The sequence below is a fragment of the Scyliorhinus torazame genome, chromosome 12, assembly GCF_047496885.1.
Source record: "Scyliorhinus torazame isolate Kashiwa2021f chromosome 12, sScyTor2.1, whole genome shotgun sequence".
NCBI classification, from domain to species: domain Eukaryota; kingdom Metazoa; phylum Chordata; class Chondrichthyes; order Carcharhiniformes; family Scyliorhinidae; genus Scyliorhinus; species Scyliorhinus torazame.
In genome coordinates, this window is record NC_092718.1 from 159,160,094 (window position 1) to 159,176,267 (window position 16,174).

Here is a 16,174-nt window from a genome sequence, read left to right on the forward strand (position 1 = left end):
AATAATGGTGCCACCGAACTACTCTTGGTGATGGTTCTCCACAAGAGTGTATGCTGTACCCTAGCCACCCTCATTACTTCCTCAAAGTGGTGTTCAACATGGTGGAGTACTGATTCACTAGCTGAGAGAGTGGTAGATGGTAGCCACCAGGAGGTTTCCTTACAGATGTTTGACCTAATGCTAGGAGACTTCATGATGTCTAGAGTCGATGTTGAAGACATCGTCAATTGGACAGTCCCAGCAGAGCATAGTGGTATACAGTTGGGGAGGGAGTTGCCCTGGGACTCTCCAACACTGACTCTGGACACCATGAAATCTCATGGCATCAGGTTAGACATGGGCAGCAAACTTTAGGACATACCCAAGGGCAGCGATGGTGCCTTGTGCATTGTCTGTAAGGTATGATTCCATGAGTATGACCATGTCAGTCTGTTTCTTGAATAGTCTGTGGAACAACTCTCCCAATTTTGGGACAAGCCACCAGATGTTAGTAAAGAGAACTTTGCGAGGTTGATGGGGTTGGTGTAGTTTCTGGTACTTGGGTTGATGCTGGGTGGTCCATTCAGTTTCATCCCATTTATACTTTGTAGCGATTTGATACAACAGAATATCTTGCTGGGCCATTTCAGAGGGCAATTAAGAGTGAACCACTTTGCTTTGGGTCTGGACATCCAGGTCACGTAAGGACAGCAGATTTCCTTTCTAAAGGACACTACTGAACCGGAAGAGTCATAGTTATAATCATAGAATCATAGAATTTACAGTGCAGAAGGAGGCCATTTGGCCCATCGAGTCTGCACCAGCTCTTGGAAAGAGCACCCTACCCAAGCCCACACCTTCACCCTATCCCCATAACCCAGTAACCCCACCCAACACTAAGGGTAATTTTGGACACTAAGGGCAATTTAGCAAGGCCAATCCACCTAACCTGCACATCTTTGGACTGTGGGAGGAAACCGGAGCACCCGGAGGAAACCCACGCACACACGGGGAGAATGTGCAGACTCCACACAGACAGTGACCCAAGCCGGGAATCGAACCTGGGACCTTGGAGCTGTGAAGCAATTGTGCTAACCACAATGCGACCGTGCTGCCCATAATGGTCTACAGCACAGAATAGGCCCTTTGGCTAATCGCGTCAACACCGGTCAGAAACAACCACCTATTCTAATCCAATTTTCCAGCACTTGGTCCATAGCCTTGTATGCCTTGGCATCACAAGTGCATATCTAAATGTTATGAGGCTCTCTGACTCCACCACCCTTTCAGGCAGTGAGTTCCACACTCCCACCACCCTGTGGGTGAATATGCTTTTCCTCGCATCTGCTCGAAACCTCCTGCCCTTAGCTTAAATCTAGGTCCCCTAGTCATTGATCCCTCTACCAAGGTGAAAAGTTTCTTCCTGTCTACTCCATCTATGCCCCTCAGAATTTTATACATCTCAATTATGTAGCCTCCTCCTAGTCTCCTCTGCTCCCCTCCCAGTCTCTTCTGCTCCAAGGAAAACAATCCCAGTCTACACAATCTCTCTTCATAACTAAAACTCTTGAGACCAAGTAACGTACTGATAAATCTCCTCTGCACCCTTTCCAGTGCTATCACATTTTTCCTCTAATGCAGATTCCAGAACTGCACAAAATATTCTAGCTGTGGCCTCACCAATGTTTTATACAGTTTCAGCACAACTTCCCTGCTCTTAAACTCTATTCCTCAGCTATTCCTCAGCTAATAAAGACCTGGGGCGTCATTCTCCGACCCCCCGCCGGGTCGGAGAATGGCCGTTGGCCGCCGTGAATCCCGCCCCCGCCGAAGTCTCCGCTCCCGGAGATTGGGCGGGGGCGGGAATCCGGCCGCGCCGGTTGGCGGGACCCCCCGCTGGATTCTCCGGCCCGGATGGGCCGAAGTCCCGCCCAGGAATTGCCTGTCCCGCCGACGTAAATCAAACCTGGTATTTACAGGCGGTGTGGGCGGGCTCCGGGGTCCTGGGGGGGGCGCGGGGCGATCTGACCCCGGGGGGGTGCCCCCACGGTGGCCTGGCCCGCGATCGGGGCCCACCGATCCGCGGGCGGGCCTGTGCCGTGGGGGCACTCTTTCCCTTCCGCCTCCGCTACGGCCTCCACCATGGTGGAGGCGGAAGAGACTCTCCCCACTGCGCATGCGCGGGAAACTGACAGCGGCCGCTGACGCTCCCACGCATGCGCTGGGAAACTGACAGCGGCCGCATTTCCACGCCAGCTGGCGGGGAAACAAACGCCATTTCCGCCAGCTGGCGGGGCGGAAATCCCTCCGCACTTCCGCACCTTTGGCGCCAGTCGGCGGACATCCCACCGTTGGGGGAGAATTTTGCCCAAGAATACCATATACCTTCTTTATCCAGGAATACCATATACCTTCATATGCCAGTTTATCCACCAGTCCAGTGTATGTGCACACCAAGATTCCTTTGATCATCGGTGCTTCCCAGGGTTCATCATGTATTCCCTTGCCTTGTTCGTCTTCCCTTGCCTTGTTTGTCCTGCCCAAGTTCATCACCTCATACTTATCCAGATTGAATTTCATTTGCCATTGATCAGCCCATCTGACCAGATCGTCTATATCCTTCCATAATCTAAGGCTATCCTCTAAGGCTATTTACCACCCTGCTAATTTCCGTATCATCCTCCAGGGTCCCAACACTGATCATTGCGGGACCCCACTGGACACGAGCTACCAGTCAGAAAAACACCCCTTGACCACCACCCTCTGTTTTCTGCCACTTAGCCAATTCTGGATCCAATTTGCCCAATTTCCTTGGATCTCATGGGCTCTTACCTTTGCTATCCGTCTCCCATGCGGGACCTTATCAAAGCCTTGCTGAAGTCCAAGTAGACCATGTCAAATGCATTGCCCTCATCTGGTCATCTCTTCCAAAAATTCAATCAAGTTGGTGGCATGACCTTCCCTGATTAATGATCTTCCCTGAACATTCTTGATTAATCTCGGCCTCTCCAAATGCAAATTAATTCTGTCTCTAAATGCAAATTAATTCTGTCTCTCAGAGTTACATCCAATAGTTTCCCCACCACTGGGGTTAGACTGACAGCCTGTAGGTTCCTTCTTGAGTAATGGCACCACATTGACTATCCTCCAGTCCTCTGGCACCTCTCCTGTGGCCAGAGAGAAATTGAAACTTATTGCCAGCACCTCTGCTATTTCCTTGCCTGCCTCACTCAACAGCCTGGGATACATTTCATCTGGCCCGGGAGATTTATATACTTTTAAGCCTGCCAGACCACTCCGAACCTCCTCTCTGTCTATGTTAATATCTTTAATTTTAACATAGTCTTTCTCTCTGATTTCTATACCCATATCGCCCCCCTCACTAGTGAACACTGACACAAAGTATTCATTTAGAACCCTCCTATGTCCTCCGGCTCCACACACAAATTACCACTGTGGTCCTTAATGGGCCCTACTTTCCCTAGTTCTCCTTTTAACTTAATGTAAAACAATGTAAAATTTTCCATTATTTTATTTGCCTGTCATGTCCCTTTTTGCTCTCCTAATTTGCTTTTCCCTCTTGCACATTCTATACCCCTCTTGGGCTTCTGCTGTTTTGAGTCTTCTATCTGCCACAGGCTTCCCTTTTTCTCTTTATCCAAAGCTGTATATCCATCGATATCCAGAGTTCACTGAATTTGTTAGTCCCACTCTTTTTGTTTCTTGGAACATGTTTGGCCCTGTACTCTCCCTCTTTCCTTCTTGAATGCATTCCATTGTTCTGTCACAGATTTACCTAAAAATGTCTGCTCCCAGTCCTCTCTGACCAAATCGTATTAAAATTGGCCTTCCCCCAGTTTAGAACTTTGATTTATGTCACATGCTTGCATTTTTCCATAACAATATAGAATCTAATGGAGTTTTACAACAATTGACATTGGTACTCGCTTTTAGTTTCAGATTTATTAATTGAATTTAAATTCCACCAGCAGCTATGGTGGGAGTTGAACCCATGACCCAGAGCATTAGCCTGCCTCTGGATCACTAGTCTAGTGACACTACCACTACACCACCGCTTTCCCTCTATTACTGAATCCCCTACAACTACCACATTACGTTTCCTCTTCTGCACTACGGTACCATAGTCTGTATTCTGGCTACCCTTCGGTTCATCTTCATACTTGCCCTCAGGTAGCAAGTTAGGGTCAGTTCCTGCAGATCCTTGTTCTCCAATTTGCCTGGGTTTCTCTTTGTCTCTAGGTCATGGCCATACTAGTTGCGCAATGTTAACTAAGATACTGAAGCATTCTATGTCCAAATACAGCAAGACCTCAACAGTAACCAGGCTTGGGCTGTCAAGTGGCAAGTAGGATTCATGCCACACAAGTGCAAGGCAATGACCATCTCCAACAAGAGAGGATCCAACATCCTTTGACATTCTATGGAATTATCATTGCTGAATCCCCCACCATCAACATCCTGGAGGGTTACCATTGACAAGAAATTGAATTGAACTCTCCATATAAGTACCGTGGCTGCAAGAGCAGGTCAGAGACTTGGAAACCTTGTGTCAGGAGGGTTACCTCCTGACCCACCAAAGCCTACTGTCCATCAGCTACAAGGCACAAGCCAGGAGTGTGATGGAATATTCTCCACTTGCCTGAATGAGTGTAGCTCCAACAACACTCAAAGGAGCTCAACACTATCCAGGACAAAGCAACCTTCTTGGTTGGCACCCCAACCACCACCTGAAACTTTCACTTCCTCCACCACCAAAGCACAGTAGCAGCAGTGTTTACCATCTACAAGATGCATTGCAGCAACTTACCAAGGCTCCTTCAACAGCACCTTCCAAACCCATGACCTCTACCACCTATAAGGACACAGGAAGCAGATGCACGGGTACACCGGCACCTGCAATTGCCCTCCAAGCCACTCACCATCTTGATTTGGAACTGTATCATCGTTCCTTCACTGTCACTGGGTCAAAATCTTGAAACTTCCTTCCTAAGAACACGTAGATGGACCTGCATCACATGGACTGCAGAGTTTCCAGGCAGCAGCTCACCACCACCTTCTCAAGCAACCAGGGATACACAATGCATGCTGGCCTAGCCAGCAAAGCCCACATGCCTTGAATGAATAAAAACAGACACTATTCCTTTTTTGAATCTGTACCTCTACATGACGTGACCAAACTCTGGGTTCTCCTCTCCTCTCCCTTAAATGTCGGAATGTCTCCAACCTGATGACTCTCTGTTGGAGAGATTCAAGGTGGAGATACCTGTAGGCTGTAGCAACCAAGCTGATACTTGCTTCTTTGTGCTTTGCAGAAGTACAAAACTGAAAATGCAGAGTCAAGCTGCAATTCCCTTTTACTGAAAGTAGTTTGTGCTGTGCTAGTATAATTCTGGCCAGCAGGGGAAAAACACCATCTCAAGTGGAACAGAAACTTGCTGATGCAGCCTGACAACTGGCTGATTCATCAGCGGAATTCAAAACTGGACCGTTCTAAAGTGCTTCTGGCCTGTGTGGGTTTTTTGTGCTGTTTAGGATATGGATCAATAATGCTCCCTAAAACAAGTGGTACCTGAACAATTGGATAAGTCCATGCTTAGGCAAGTTTTCAAACTCCTTCCTTAACAGAATGTGGATGCACCTATGCAGGACTGTAGCAGTTCAAGGAGGTGACTCTCTTCTGAAGGGTAGTTAGAGATTGGCAACAAATGCTGGCCTTTCCACTGACACCTGCATCCGATGAAAGAATTGAGAGAAAAGTATAGTGCAAGACGTATTGAATTGAATCCCAATACTTGGCGTCCTGTAGAAATTAGTGTGCTTTTTAAATGGAGATAGAGTCTGAGTGATATTTAATGAAGATGACAGGAGTCTCGCCCACCGACTGGAGAGACAGTGAGAGCCCTGCGTCGCCCTTTTTCAGCAAAGCCTGCCAGATTAATTGTCACACAGGTACTTAACTGGACAATGACGGGCTTTTCTTGGGATCAAGAACCCTGGGGGCTTAAGTCCCGCCTGCCGAGAGCAGTCAGCCAATAGGAGACCAACAGCTCTAATGAACAACAATGCCGCGTGACTTGCCAGTATGACACCCACCCAAGGCCTAGTTTGCTGGATCTCAAGCCAGAAGTGCATGATGGTGAGAATCGGTTATGGGGGTTGGGTTTGTGGGGGTGGGGGGGGAGGTGTTCAATAGCAAAGGGTAGGGGATGGCTCTCAGACCCTCTCCCTAATGCCACATCCCTTGATCAGGCATTGAATGTCTTTAAATGAGAGGCCCAATCCCAACACTCTCCCCGCATGGGTTTGCCTGTCGTGCTGCCCGCATGGTGAGTTCTCTGCCTGCCATTGGATTAATAGGAGTGGCAGTGGGATGAGGCCCTACAAACAATGTACAGTAAGACCTCTGCATTGTGCACATTTACCGAGTCACATTTTAGCTGCCGTACCTTTATGTGACAGCTGACTCATTATATACAACAGCATGGGTGATTTAATCTAAAATGAATTGACATTTTTAAGGGTGCAGTTTGAGTTTCTCTTTATTCTTTCATGGAATGTGGGTGTTGGCTGGCTGGGCCAGCATTTATTGCCCATCACTAATTGCCCTTAAGAAGGTGGTGGTGAGCTGTCTTCTTGAACCTCTGCAATCAATGTAGTGTAGGTACACCCACAGTGCTAGGGAGGGAATTCCAGGGTTTTGACCCAATAACAGTGAAGTAACGGCAATATATTTACAAGTCAGGATGGTGAGTGACTTGGAGGGGTACTTCCAGGTGCTGGTTTCCCATGTATCTGCTGCTCTTGTCCCTCTGGATGGAAGCAGTTGTGGATTTGGAAAGTGCTATCAATGGAGCTTTGGTGGGTTCCTGCAATGCATCTTCTAGTTGGTACACACTGCTAACACTGTTCATCCGTGGTGGAGGTCGTGAATGTTTAAGGATAGGGTGCCAATCAAGCTTTGTCCTGAATGGCGTCGAGTTTCTTGAGTGTTTCCTGGAGCTGCACTCATCCAGGCAAATGGCCTATATTCCATCACACTCTTGCCTTGTAGATGGTGGACAGGTTTTCGGGAGTCAGGAGGTGAGTTACTCACTGAAGGATTCAGAGCCTCTGACCTGTAGCCACAGTATTTATATGATTAGTCCAGTTCAGCTTCTGGTCAATGGCAACCCTCAGGATGTTGATAATGAGGATACAGCAATGATCATGACATTGAATGTCAAAAGATGATGATGAGAGTCTCTTGTGTTGGAGATGATCATTGCCTGGCACTTGTTTGGCACAAATGTTACTTGCCACTTGTCAGCCCAAGCCTGGACTGCTTCAGTATCTGAGGAGTTGTGAATGGTGCTGACCATTGTGCAATCATCAGCGAACATCCCCACTTTTTACCTTATGGTGATCATTGATGAAAAAACTGCAGATTGTTGGGCCTAGGCCACTGTGACACTGCTGCAGTATTTGAGTATTAAATACATTATAATGGTCCTATTTTATCAAAACATTCACTTTCACTTTTTAGTAGCCTACAGCATGGTTTTATTGACTGACTTATTTTCTTAATGTTTGCAGGTGTTGTGACAAGAGGTTGTGGATCACGATTAACCTGAGTGGCTGCATATCAATCACTCCAACTATGCTGAGTGGAATCATCAGGAGACAGCCCATCATACTGGACCTTAGCTGGACAAACATCTCCAAAAAGCAACTCAGTTGGCTCATAAACAAGTTACAAAGTAAGACTGGATTTGGTTCCTCTATTTGTGAATTCTGAAACGGTATCTAATGCAGTGTCTCTAGAACGAGGCAGATTGTATTAAAATCTCACTAAATATGTAATATTGAAATGTCGGGAACGTTGAACAATTTAATTATGGTGCTAATTTAATTTACGTTTGCTATTTTGAGATCATAGAATCCCTACAGCGTAGAAGAGGCAATTGGGCCCATCGAGTCTGCACCGACTATCTGAAAGAGCACCCTACCTAGGCCCAATCTCCGGCCTATCCCCGTAGCCCCACCTAACCTATGGACACTTTGGGGCAATTTTAACATGGCCTATCCACCTAATCCCCTACATTGCAAACTGCTTTTAAAATTTTACCAGAGAAATACTGTTTTGCAGATTATTCCAGAAAAACATGAAGTGCTTATTATCATAGAATTCCTACAGTGCAGAAGGAGGCCATTCGACCCATCAAGTCTACACCGACCCTCTGAAAGAGCACCCTACCTAGACCCATCCCTGTAACCCCATAATCCACCTAACCTTTAGACACTAAGCGACAACTTGGGATGGCCAATCCACCTATCCCACACATCTTTGGATTTTGTAGACTGCTTGTTTTTAGGCATTGGATTGCTTTTACAATAGTGCTGGACGCATTCCAAACCCATGACATCTAGGACAGCCCATGATGGTAATACCTCCACCAACAAGTTCCCCTCCCAAGTTGCACACCATTCTGACTTGAAATATACCGCCATTCTTTCTCTGTTGCTCAGTCAAAATCCTGGAACTTCCTCCCTACACCACGTCACCATCACCTTGGTGGGCTGGACAATAAATGCTCGCCTTCTCAGCAGCACCCACATCCCAGGGACGAATGGATAGGAAAAAAAAACAGCTAAAGAAAAAATTTGAATGCATATCCTTTCACAAACTCAGGATTTCCCAGAACCCTACACAGTAAAGTCCCACAAACAGTAATGAGAAATGTCCAAATAATGTGCCTTTGTGACATAAGTTGAAGGATAAATATTGGCCAAGACGCCTGTAATGAATGTTAGAATTTCAGATATATATTGTGTGATAAGAATCTGGTGCAGTAATGGTTTAAAGCCTGGGTTAGTATGTGTATGTGACTGCTGCAGTATTTTTTTAAAATCCTGGTTTAAAAGAAAGACAGATACTTTGGCTGCAAAACATGCAATTAAGATGTCATACAAGTAAGATCAGAATTCATTCCAACCATGTATATTGTTTACCTGAATAGGGCTAATGGAATTTTGTTTATAGAAAGATGGTTCCCCTGGTGAGTAGATAATTAGTGACATTGGGCAGGATTCTCCATCGGCAGGATCCTCCACTTCGCCAGCAGTGCACTCATGCCAGCGGATTTCTCAACGGCGTGGGGGTGACCACTATGGGAAACCCATTGGCCGGCTGCCGGGATAGAGGATCCCGCTGCCGGCAGGGGCACGTCACACCAGAAAATGGGTCTGGTGGGACGGAGAATCCCGCCCATTGTGTTTAGCCTTCGAAAGATGGTCGTAACCCAATTACTGGGATAGAGATGATGTAGTTAATGGGAGGAGCCAAGGCTGAATGAATCAGGTGTGGAGTTTTCAATTTTAGGTTTTGGCTGGCAAAGAAGCTAAGAAGCAGATTCTGAAGAATACAGCCAGAGATTCTGCATTATTCTGCCAGGGCGTCAGGTCTTTCTCTCCAAGTAGCCTCACACTATCTCTGTCCAATATTTGGTAGTAATACTGTGTGTGGTTAAAAGTGGGTTTTGACCTGAGATGGGTTTGCATGATTAGAGATAAAAAGTTAGCAGTTGGGAGTTAGTGTTTCATTTTATTGTTAAGCATTGTTTAACTGGTAATTTAATACTATTTCTTGTAGGATATTAAAATTAGGTTAATTCTGTGTTAGTAATAAAGTTTGTTTTAATATACCTATTTGTGCATGGACTCACTCCTGGAGAGAAGGGCAACACGGTAGCGAGCACTGCCGCCTCATAACACCAGGGACCCAGGTTCAATTCCGACCTTGGGTGGCTATCTGTGTGGAGTTTACACTTTCTCGCTGCTTTTATATTCTATTACCTTTGCAATAAACTGCAACATTCCATTTGCCTTCCTAGTCGCTTGCTGTACCTACATACTAACTGTGATCCATGTACTAGAACACCCAGATCCCCCTGTACTCAGAATTCTGTAGTCTCTCTCCATTTAAATAATATGCTGCTTTTCTATTCTTCTGTCAAAGTGGACAAATTCACATTTTCCCACAATATACTGCATCCGCCAAATTTTTGCCCAATCACTCAACCTATCTGTATCCAATTGCAGACTCTCGTGACCGCACAATTTACTCTGCTGTTTTGTATCATCAGTAAATTTAGCAAACATACATTTGGTCCCTTCAGCCAGGGTCATTAATATAAATTGTAAATAGTTGAGTGCCCAGTACTGATCCCTTTGGTGTTCTGCTGTTTCCATCTTATCAATCCAAAACTATTTATGCCACCTCTATTTCCTGATTGTTTCTTGTGAGCTAAACTATCCTCTATCCATTATTAATATGTCCCATTCCCTCCCGCCCCCAGACCACACACACACACACACACCATGAGCTCTTATTTTGCGTCGTCACCTTTGATGTGGCAGCTTGTGAAAATCCAGGTACAGCACATTTACAGGTTCCCTTTAATCCACATTGCTCGTTACTTCCTCAAAGAGCTCTAATAAATTAGTCAAACACAATTTCCCTTTCACAAAGCTATGTTGACTCTGCCTTATTGCATTGAAATGTTTTAAGTAGCCTTGCTTTAACCAACTCGATAATAGAGTCTAGCATTTTCGCTGGGGCAGATAGTAGGCTATTTCTTATTTTCCATTATTAATTCCCCAAACATGTTATTTAGAGGACCAATGCCCACATTACTCATTATTTTCCTTTTTAAATATCTGTAGAAATTCTTACTATCTGATTATATTCCTATCTAGTTTTCTCTCATACTCTAATTTTTCTCTCATTATCCTTTTAGTCATTTTTTGTTGTTCTTTATGTTCTGTACAATCTTCTGACCTGCCATTAATCATCGTGGAATTGCATTTTTTTCTTTCGATTTAATTTCAATTTGATACAATCTTTTGCTTCCTTAGCCACAGATGGTGCATGCATCCTATAAAGTTTGTCTTTCTCACTAGAATGTGTCTTTGCTGAGTGTTAGGAAATGTCTCTTTAGATATCTATCATTACATCTCTGCTGACCTATCCCTTAACCTCATTTCCAAGTTCAGTTTAGCCAGTTCTGTCTTCATACCCTCATTATTGCCCTTATTTAAGTTTAAAACACTAGTCTGGGACTCACTCTTCTCTCCCTCAAACTGGATTTGAAATTCAATCATATTATGATCATTGCTGCCTTTACAAAGAACAACAAAGAACAAAGAAATGTACAGCACAGGAACAGGCCCTTCGGCCCTCCAAGCCCGTGCCGACCATGCTGCCCGACTAAACTACAATCTTCTACACTTCCTGGGTCCGTATCCTTCTATTTCCATCCTATTCATATATTTGTCAAGATGCCCCTTAAATGTCCCTATCGTCCCTGCTTCCACTACCTCCTCCGGTAGCGAGTTCCAGGCACCCACTACCCTCTGCGTAAAAAACTTGCCTCGTACATCTACTCTAAACCTTGCCCCTCTCACCTTAAACCTATGCCCCCTAGTAATTGACCCCTCTACCCTGGGGAAAAGCCTCTGACTATCCACTCTGTCTATGCCCCTCATAATTTTGTATACCTCTATCAGGTCGCCCCTCAACCTCCTTCGTTCCAGTGAGAACAAACCAAGTTTATTCAATCGCTCCTCATAGCTTATGCCCTCCATACCAGGCAACATTCTGGTAAATCTCTTCTGCACCCTCTCTAAAGCCTCCACATCCTTCTGGTAGTGTGGCGACCAGAATTGAACACTATACTCCAAGTGTGGCCTAACTAAGGTTCTAGACAGCTGCAACATGACTTGCCAATTCTTATACTCAATGCCCCGGCCAATGAAGGCAAACATGCCGTACGCCTTCTTGACTACCTTCTCCACCTGTGTTGCCCCTTTCAATGACCTGTGGACCTATACTCCTAGATCTCTTTGACTTTCAATACTCTTGAGGGTTCTACCATTCACTGTATATTCCCTACCTGCATTAGACCTTCCAAAATGCAATACCTCACATTTGTCCGGATTAAACTCCATCTGCCATCTCTCCGCCCAAGTCTCCAGACAATCTAAATCCTGCTGTATCCTCCGACAGTCCTCATCGCTATCCGCAATTCCACCAACCTTTGTGTCGTCTGCAAACTTACTAATCAGACCAGTTACATTTTCCTCCAAATCATTTATATATACTACAAAGAGCAAAGGTCCCAGCACTGATCCCTGTGGAACACCACTGGTCACAGCCCCCCAATTAGAAAAGCATCCCTCCATTGCTACTCTTTGCCTTCTATGGCCTAGCCAGTTCTGTATCCACCTTGCCAGCTCACCCCTGATCCCGTGTGACTTCACCTTTTGTACTAGTCTACCATGAGGGACCTTGTCAAAGGCCTTACTGAAGTCCACATAGACAACATCTACTGCCCTACCTGCATCAATCATCTTAGTGACCTCCTCGAAAAACTCTTATCAAGTTAGTGAGACACGACCTCCCCTTCACAAAACCGTGCTGCCTCTCACTAATACGTCCATTTGCTTCCAAATGGGAGTAGATCCTGTCTCGAAGAATTCTCTCCAGTAATTTCCCTACCACTGAAGTAAGGCTCACCAGCCTGTAGTTCCCGGGATTATCCTTGCTACCCTTCTTAAACAGAGGAACAACATTGGCTATTCTCCAGTCCTCCGTGACATCCCCTGAAGACAGCGAGGATCCAAAGATTTCTGTCAAGGCCTCAGCAATTTCCTCTCCAGCCTCCTTCAGTATTCTGGGGTAGATCCCATCCGGCCCTGGGGACTTATCTACCTTAATATTTTTTAAGACACCCAACACCTCGTCTTTTTGGATCACAATGTGACCCAGGCTATCTACACCCCCTTCTCCAGACTCAACATCTACCAATTCCTTCTCTTTGGTGAATACTGATGCAAAGTATTCATTTAGTACCTCGCCCATTTCCTCTGGCTCCACACACAGATTCCCTTGCCTATCCTTCAGTGGGCCAACCCTTTCCCTGGCTACCCTCTTGCTTTTTATGTGCATGTAAAAAGCCTTGGGATTTTCCTTAACCCTATTTGCCAATGACTTTTCGTGACCCCTTCTAGCCCTCCTGACTCCTTGCTTAAGTTCCTTCCTACTTTCCTTATATTCCACGCAGGCTTCGTCTGTTCCCAGTCTTTTAGCCCTGACAAATGCCTCCTTTTTCTTTTTGACGAGGCCTACAATATCACTCGTCATCCAAGGTTCCCGAAAATTGCCGTATTTATCTTTCTTCCTCACAGGAACATGCCGGTCCTGTATTCCTTTCAACTGCCACTTGAAAGCCTCCCACATGTCAGATGTTGATTTGCCCTCAAAATTCCACCCCCAATCTATGTTCTTCAGTTCCCGCCTAATATTGTTATAATTAGCCTTCCCCCAATTTAGCACATTCATCCTCGGACCACTCTTATCCTTGTCCACCAGTACTTTAAAACTTACTGAATTGTGGTCACTGTTACCGAAATGCTCCCCTACTGAAACATCTACCACCTGGCCGGGCTCATTCCCCAATACCAGGTCCAGTACCGCCCCTTCCCTAGTTGGACTGTCTACATATTGTTTTAAGAAGCCCTTCTGGATGCTCCTTACAAACTCCGCCCCGTCTAAGCCCCTGGCACTAAGTGAGTCCCAGTCAATATTGGGGAAGTTGAAGTCTCCCATCACCACAACCCTGTTGTTTTTACTCTTTTCCAAAATCTGTCTACCTATCTGCTCCTCTATCTCCCGCTGGCTGTTGGGAGGCCTGTAGTATACCCCCAACATTGTGACTGCACCCTTCTTATTCCTGATCTCTACCCATATAGCCTCACTGCCCTCTGAGGTGTCCTCTCGCAGTACAGCTGTGATATTCTCCCGATCAAGTAGCGCAACTCCGCCTCCCCTTTTACATCCCCCTCTATCCCGCCTGAAACATCTAAATCCTGGAACGTTTAGCTGCCAATCCTGCCCTTCCCTCAACCAGGTCTCTGTAATGGCAACAACATCATAGTTCCAAGTACTAATCCAAGCTCTAAGTTCATCTGCCTTACCCGTAATGCTCCTTGCATTAAAACATATGCACTTCAGGCCACCAGACCCGCTGTGTTCAGCAACTTCTCCCTGTCTGCTCTGCCTCAGAGCCACACTGTCCCTATTCCCTAGTTCTCCCTCAATGCTCTCACCTTCTGACCTATTGCTCCCGTGCCCACCCCCCTGCCATACTAGTTTAAACCCTCCCGTGTGACACTAGCAAACCTCGCGGCCAGGATATTTATGCCTCTCCGGTTTAGATGCAACCCGTCCTTCTTATACAGGTCACACCTGCCCCGGAAGAGCTCCCAGTGGTACAGATAATGGAAACCCTCCCTCCTACACCAGCTGTTTAGCCACGTGTTTAGCTGCTCTATCTTCCTATTTCTAGCCTCACTGGTACGTGGCACAGGGAGTAATCCCGAGATTACAACCCTCGAGGTCCTGTCTTTTAACTTTCTGCCTAGCTCCCTGAACTCCTGCTGCAGGACCTCATGCCCCTTCCTGCCTATGTCGTTAGTACCAATATGTACAACGACCTCTGCCTGTTTGCCCTCCCCCTTCAGGATGCCCTCTACCCGTTCGGAGACATCCTGGACCCTGGCACCAGGGAGGCAACATACCATCCTGGAGTCTCTTTCACGTCCACAGAAGCGCCTATCTGTGCCCCTGACTATAGAGTCCCCTATTACTATTACTCTTCTGCGCTTTGACCCTCCCTTCTGAACATCAGAGCCAGCCGTGGTGCCACTGCTCTGGCTGCTGCTGTTTTCCCCTGATAGGCTATCCCCCCCTACAGTATCCAAAGGGGTATATCTGTTCGAGAGGGGGACAACCACAGGCGATTCCTGCACTGACTGCCTGCCCTTTCTGGTGGTCACCCATTTCTCTGCCTGCACCTTGGGTGTGACCACATTTACATAACTGCGATCTATGACGCTTTCCGCCACCTGCATGCTCCTAAGTGCATCCAATTGCTGCTCCAACCGAACCATGTGGTCTGTGAGGAGCTCCAGTTGGGTGCACTTTCTGCAGATGAAGCCATCCGGGACGCTGGAAGCCTCCCGGACCTGCCACATCTCACAGTCAGAGCACAGCACCCCTCTAACTGACATTGCGTCAATTAATTAAAATTAAAATTTAAAAAAAAAAAAAAAATTTTAAATATTTTTTTTTTTTAATTTCAAAGTTACTGTCAACTATCTGTTTCCTAGCACTAGATTTCTAATAGAAATGCGATAGCTAACTATCGTACTCTCCGATCTCTGGCTTAGATATCCCTCTAAATTATAATTAAGTTATTATGTTTAATTAGTTACCAAATACTCACATTTTTTTTAATTTAGTGTAGAATCCCAACCAGCCACTCTGGCCACAGCTTTTCTGTGATGTCACTTCAGTTTCCCCCCGACACACACAATTTGAAAAAAGGTATAAAAGTAAAAATGAGTAAAAATCACTTACTTACCTTCTTACCTTCTGAGTGTCTTAGATGTTCTCAGGTTCTCTCGCTGACAGAGACTGCTCCTCCACCTCCGAACCTTGACCTGCACAATGCTAATAATATAATAATAATATAATATGGCACTTACCTCACACCAATGGGTTTTATTATTAGGTTAGAGGAGGAGGGTGGGTGGGAGACACTACACGTGTAGTGTCTCGGGTTTCCTCTCCACCAGAATTTATTGGTTTGGGGGGGGGGGGGGGGGGGGGGGAACTTCCCAGAGGTCCGCGGGTCGAACTTCCGGTTCCCGCCTTATATAAAAACAAATAAAACAGAAAAGAAGAACAGACACGGGACCAGGTAAGGGTTTTTAAATTCACTACTCACCTCCCAGAAGTCCCCTGTGCACCACTGCCGCCGAAATCCAAAGGGCTGCTCCTGTAAAGGTAAGGCTTTTTAAAGTAAGTACTCACCTCCCAGAAGGCCCCTGCGCACCGCTGCCGCCGAAATCCAAAGGGCTGCTCCTGTAAATGTACTGAGGTCATTATATATTATTTACCTTTGAAGTTCTGCTTTTTGATTTAGCCCTTAGCTGCTCATACTCTCTGAACAAAATCTCTTTCCTAGTCCTACCTCTGATATTGGTACCCATGTGGACCACAAGAACTGCATCCTCCCATTGTAAGTTCCTATCCAGCCCAGAGCATGTCCCGAGCCCTGACTATACTCCTACT

The 16,174-nt window shown here is 46.0% G+C and overlaps 1 protein-coding gene across 3 annotated transcripts in view; it reads left to right on the forward strand.

Annotated features, from left to right (window-relative positions):
• Nucleotides 1-16,174, forward strand: part of LOC140386692 (lysine-specific demethylase 2B-like) — a 313,645-nt gene that overhangs the window by 265,199 nt on the left and 32,272 nt on the right. For all 3 annotated transcript variants that reach the window (XM_072469251.1, XM_072469253.1, XM_072469252.1), the window contains one exon: nucleotides 7,573-7,736. In XM_072469251.1, coding sequence (XP_072325352.1) covers nucleotides 7,573-7,736 — 164 coding nt within the window. The remainder of the gene's footprint in view (nucleotides 1-7,572; nucleotides 7,737-16,174) is intronic.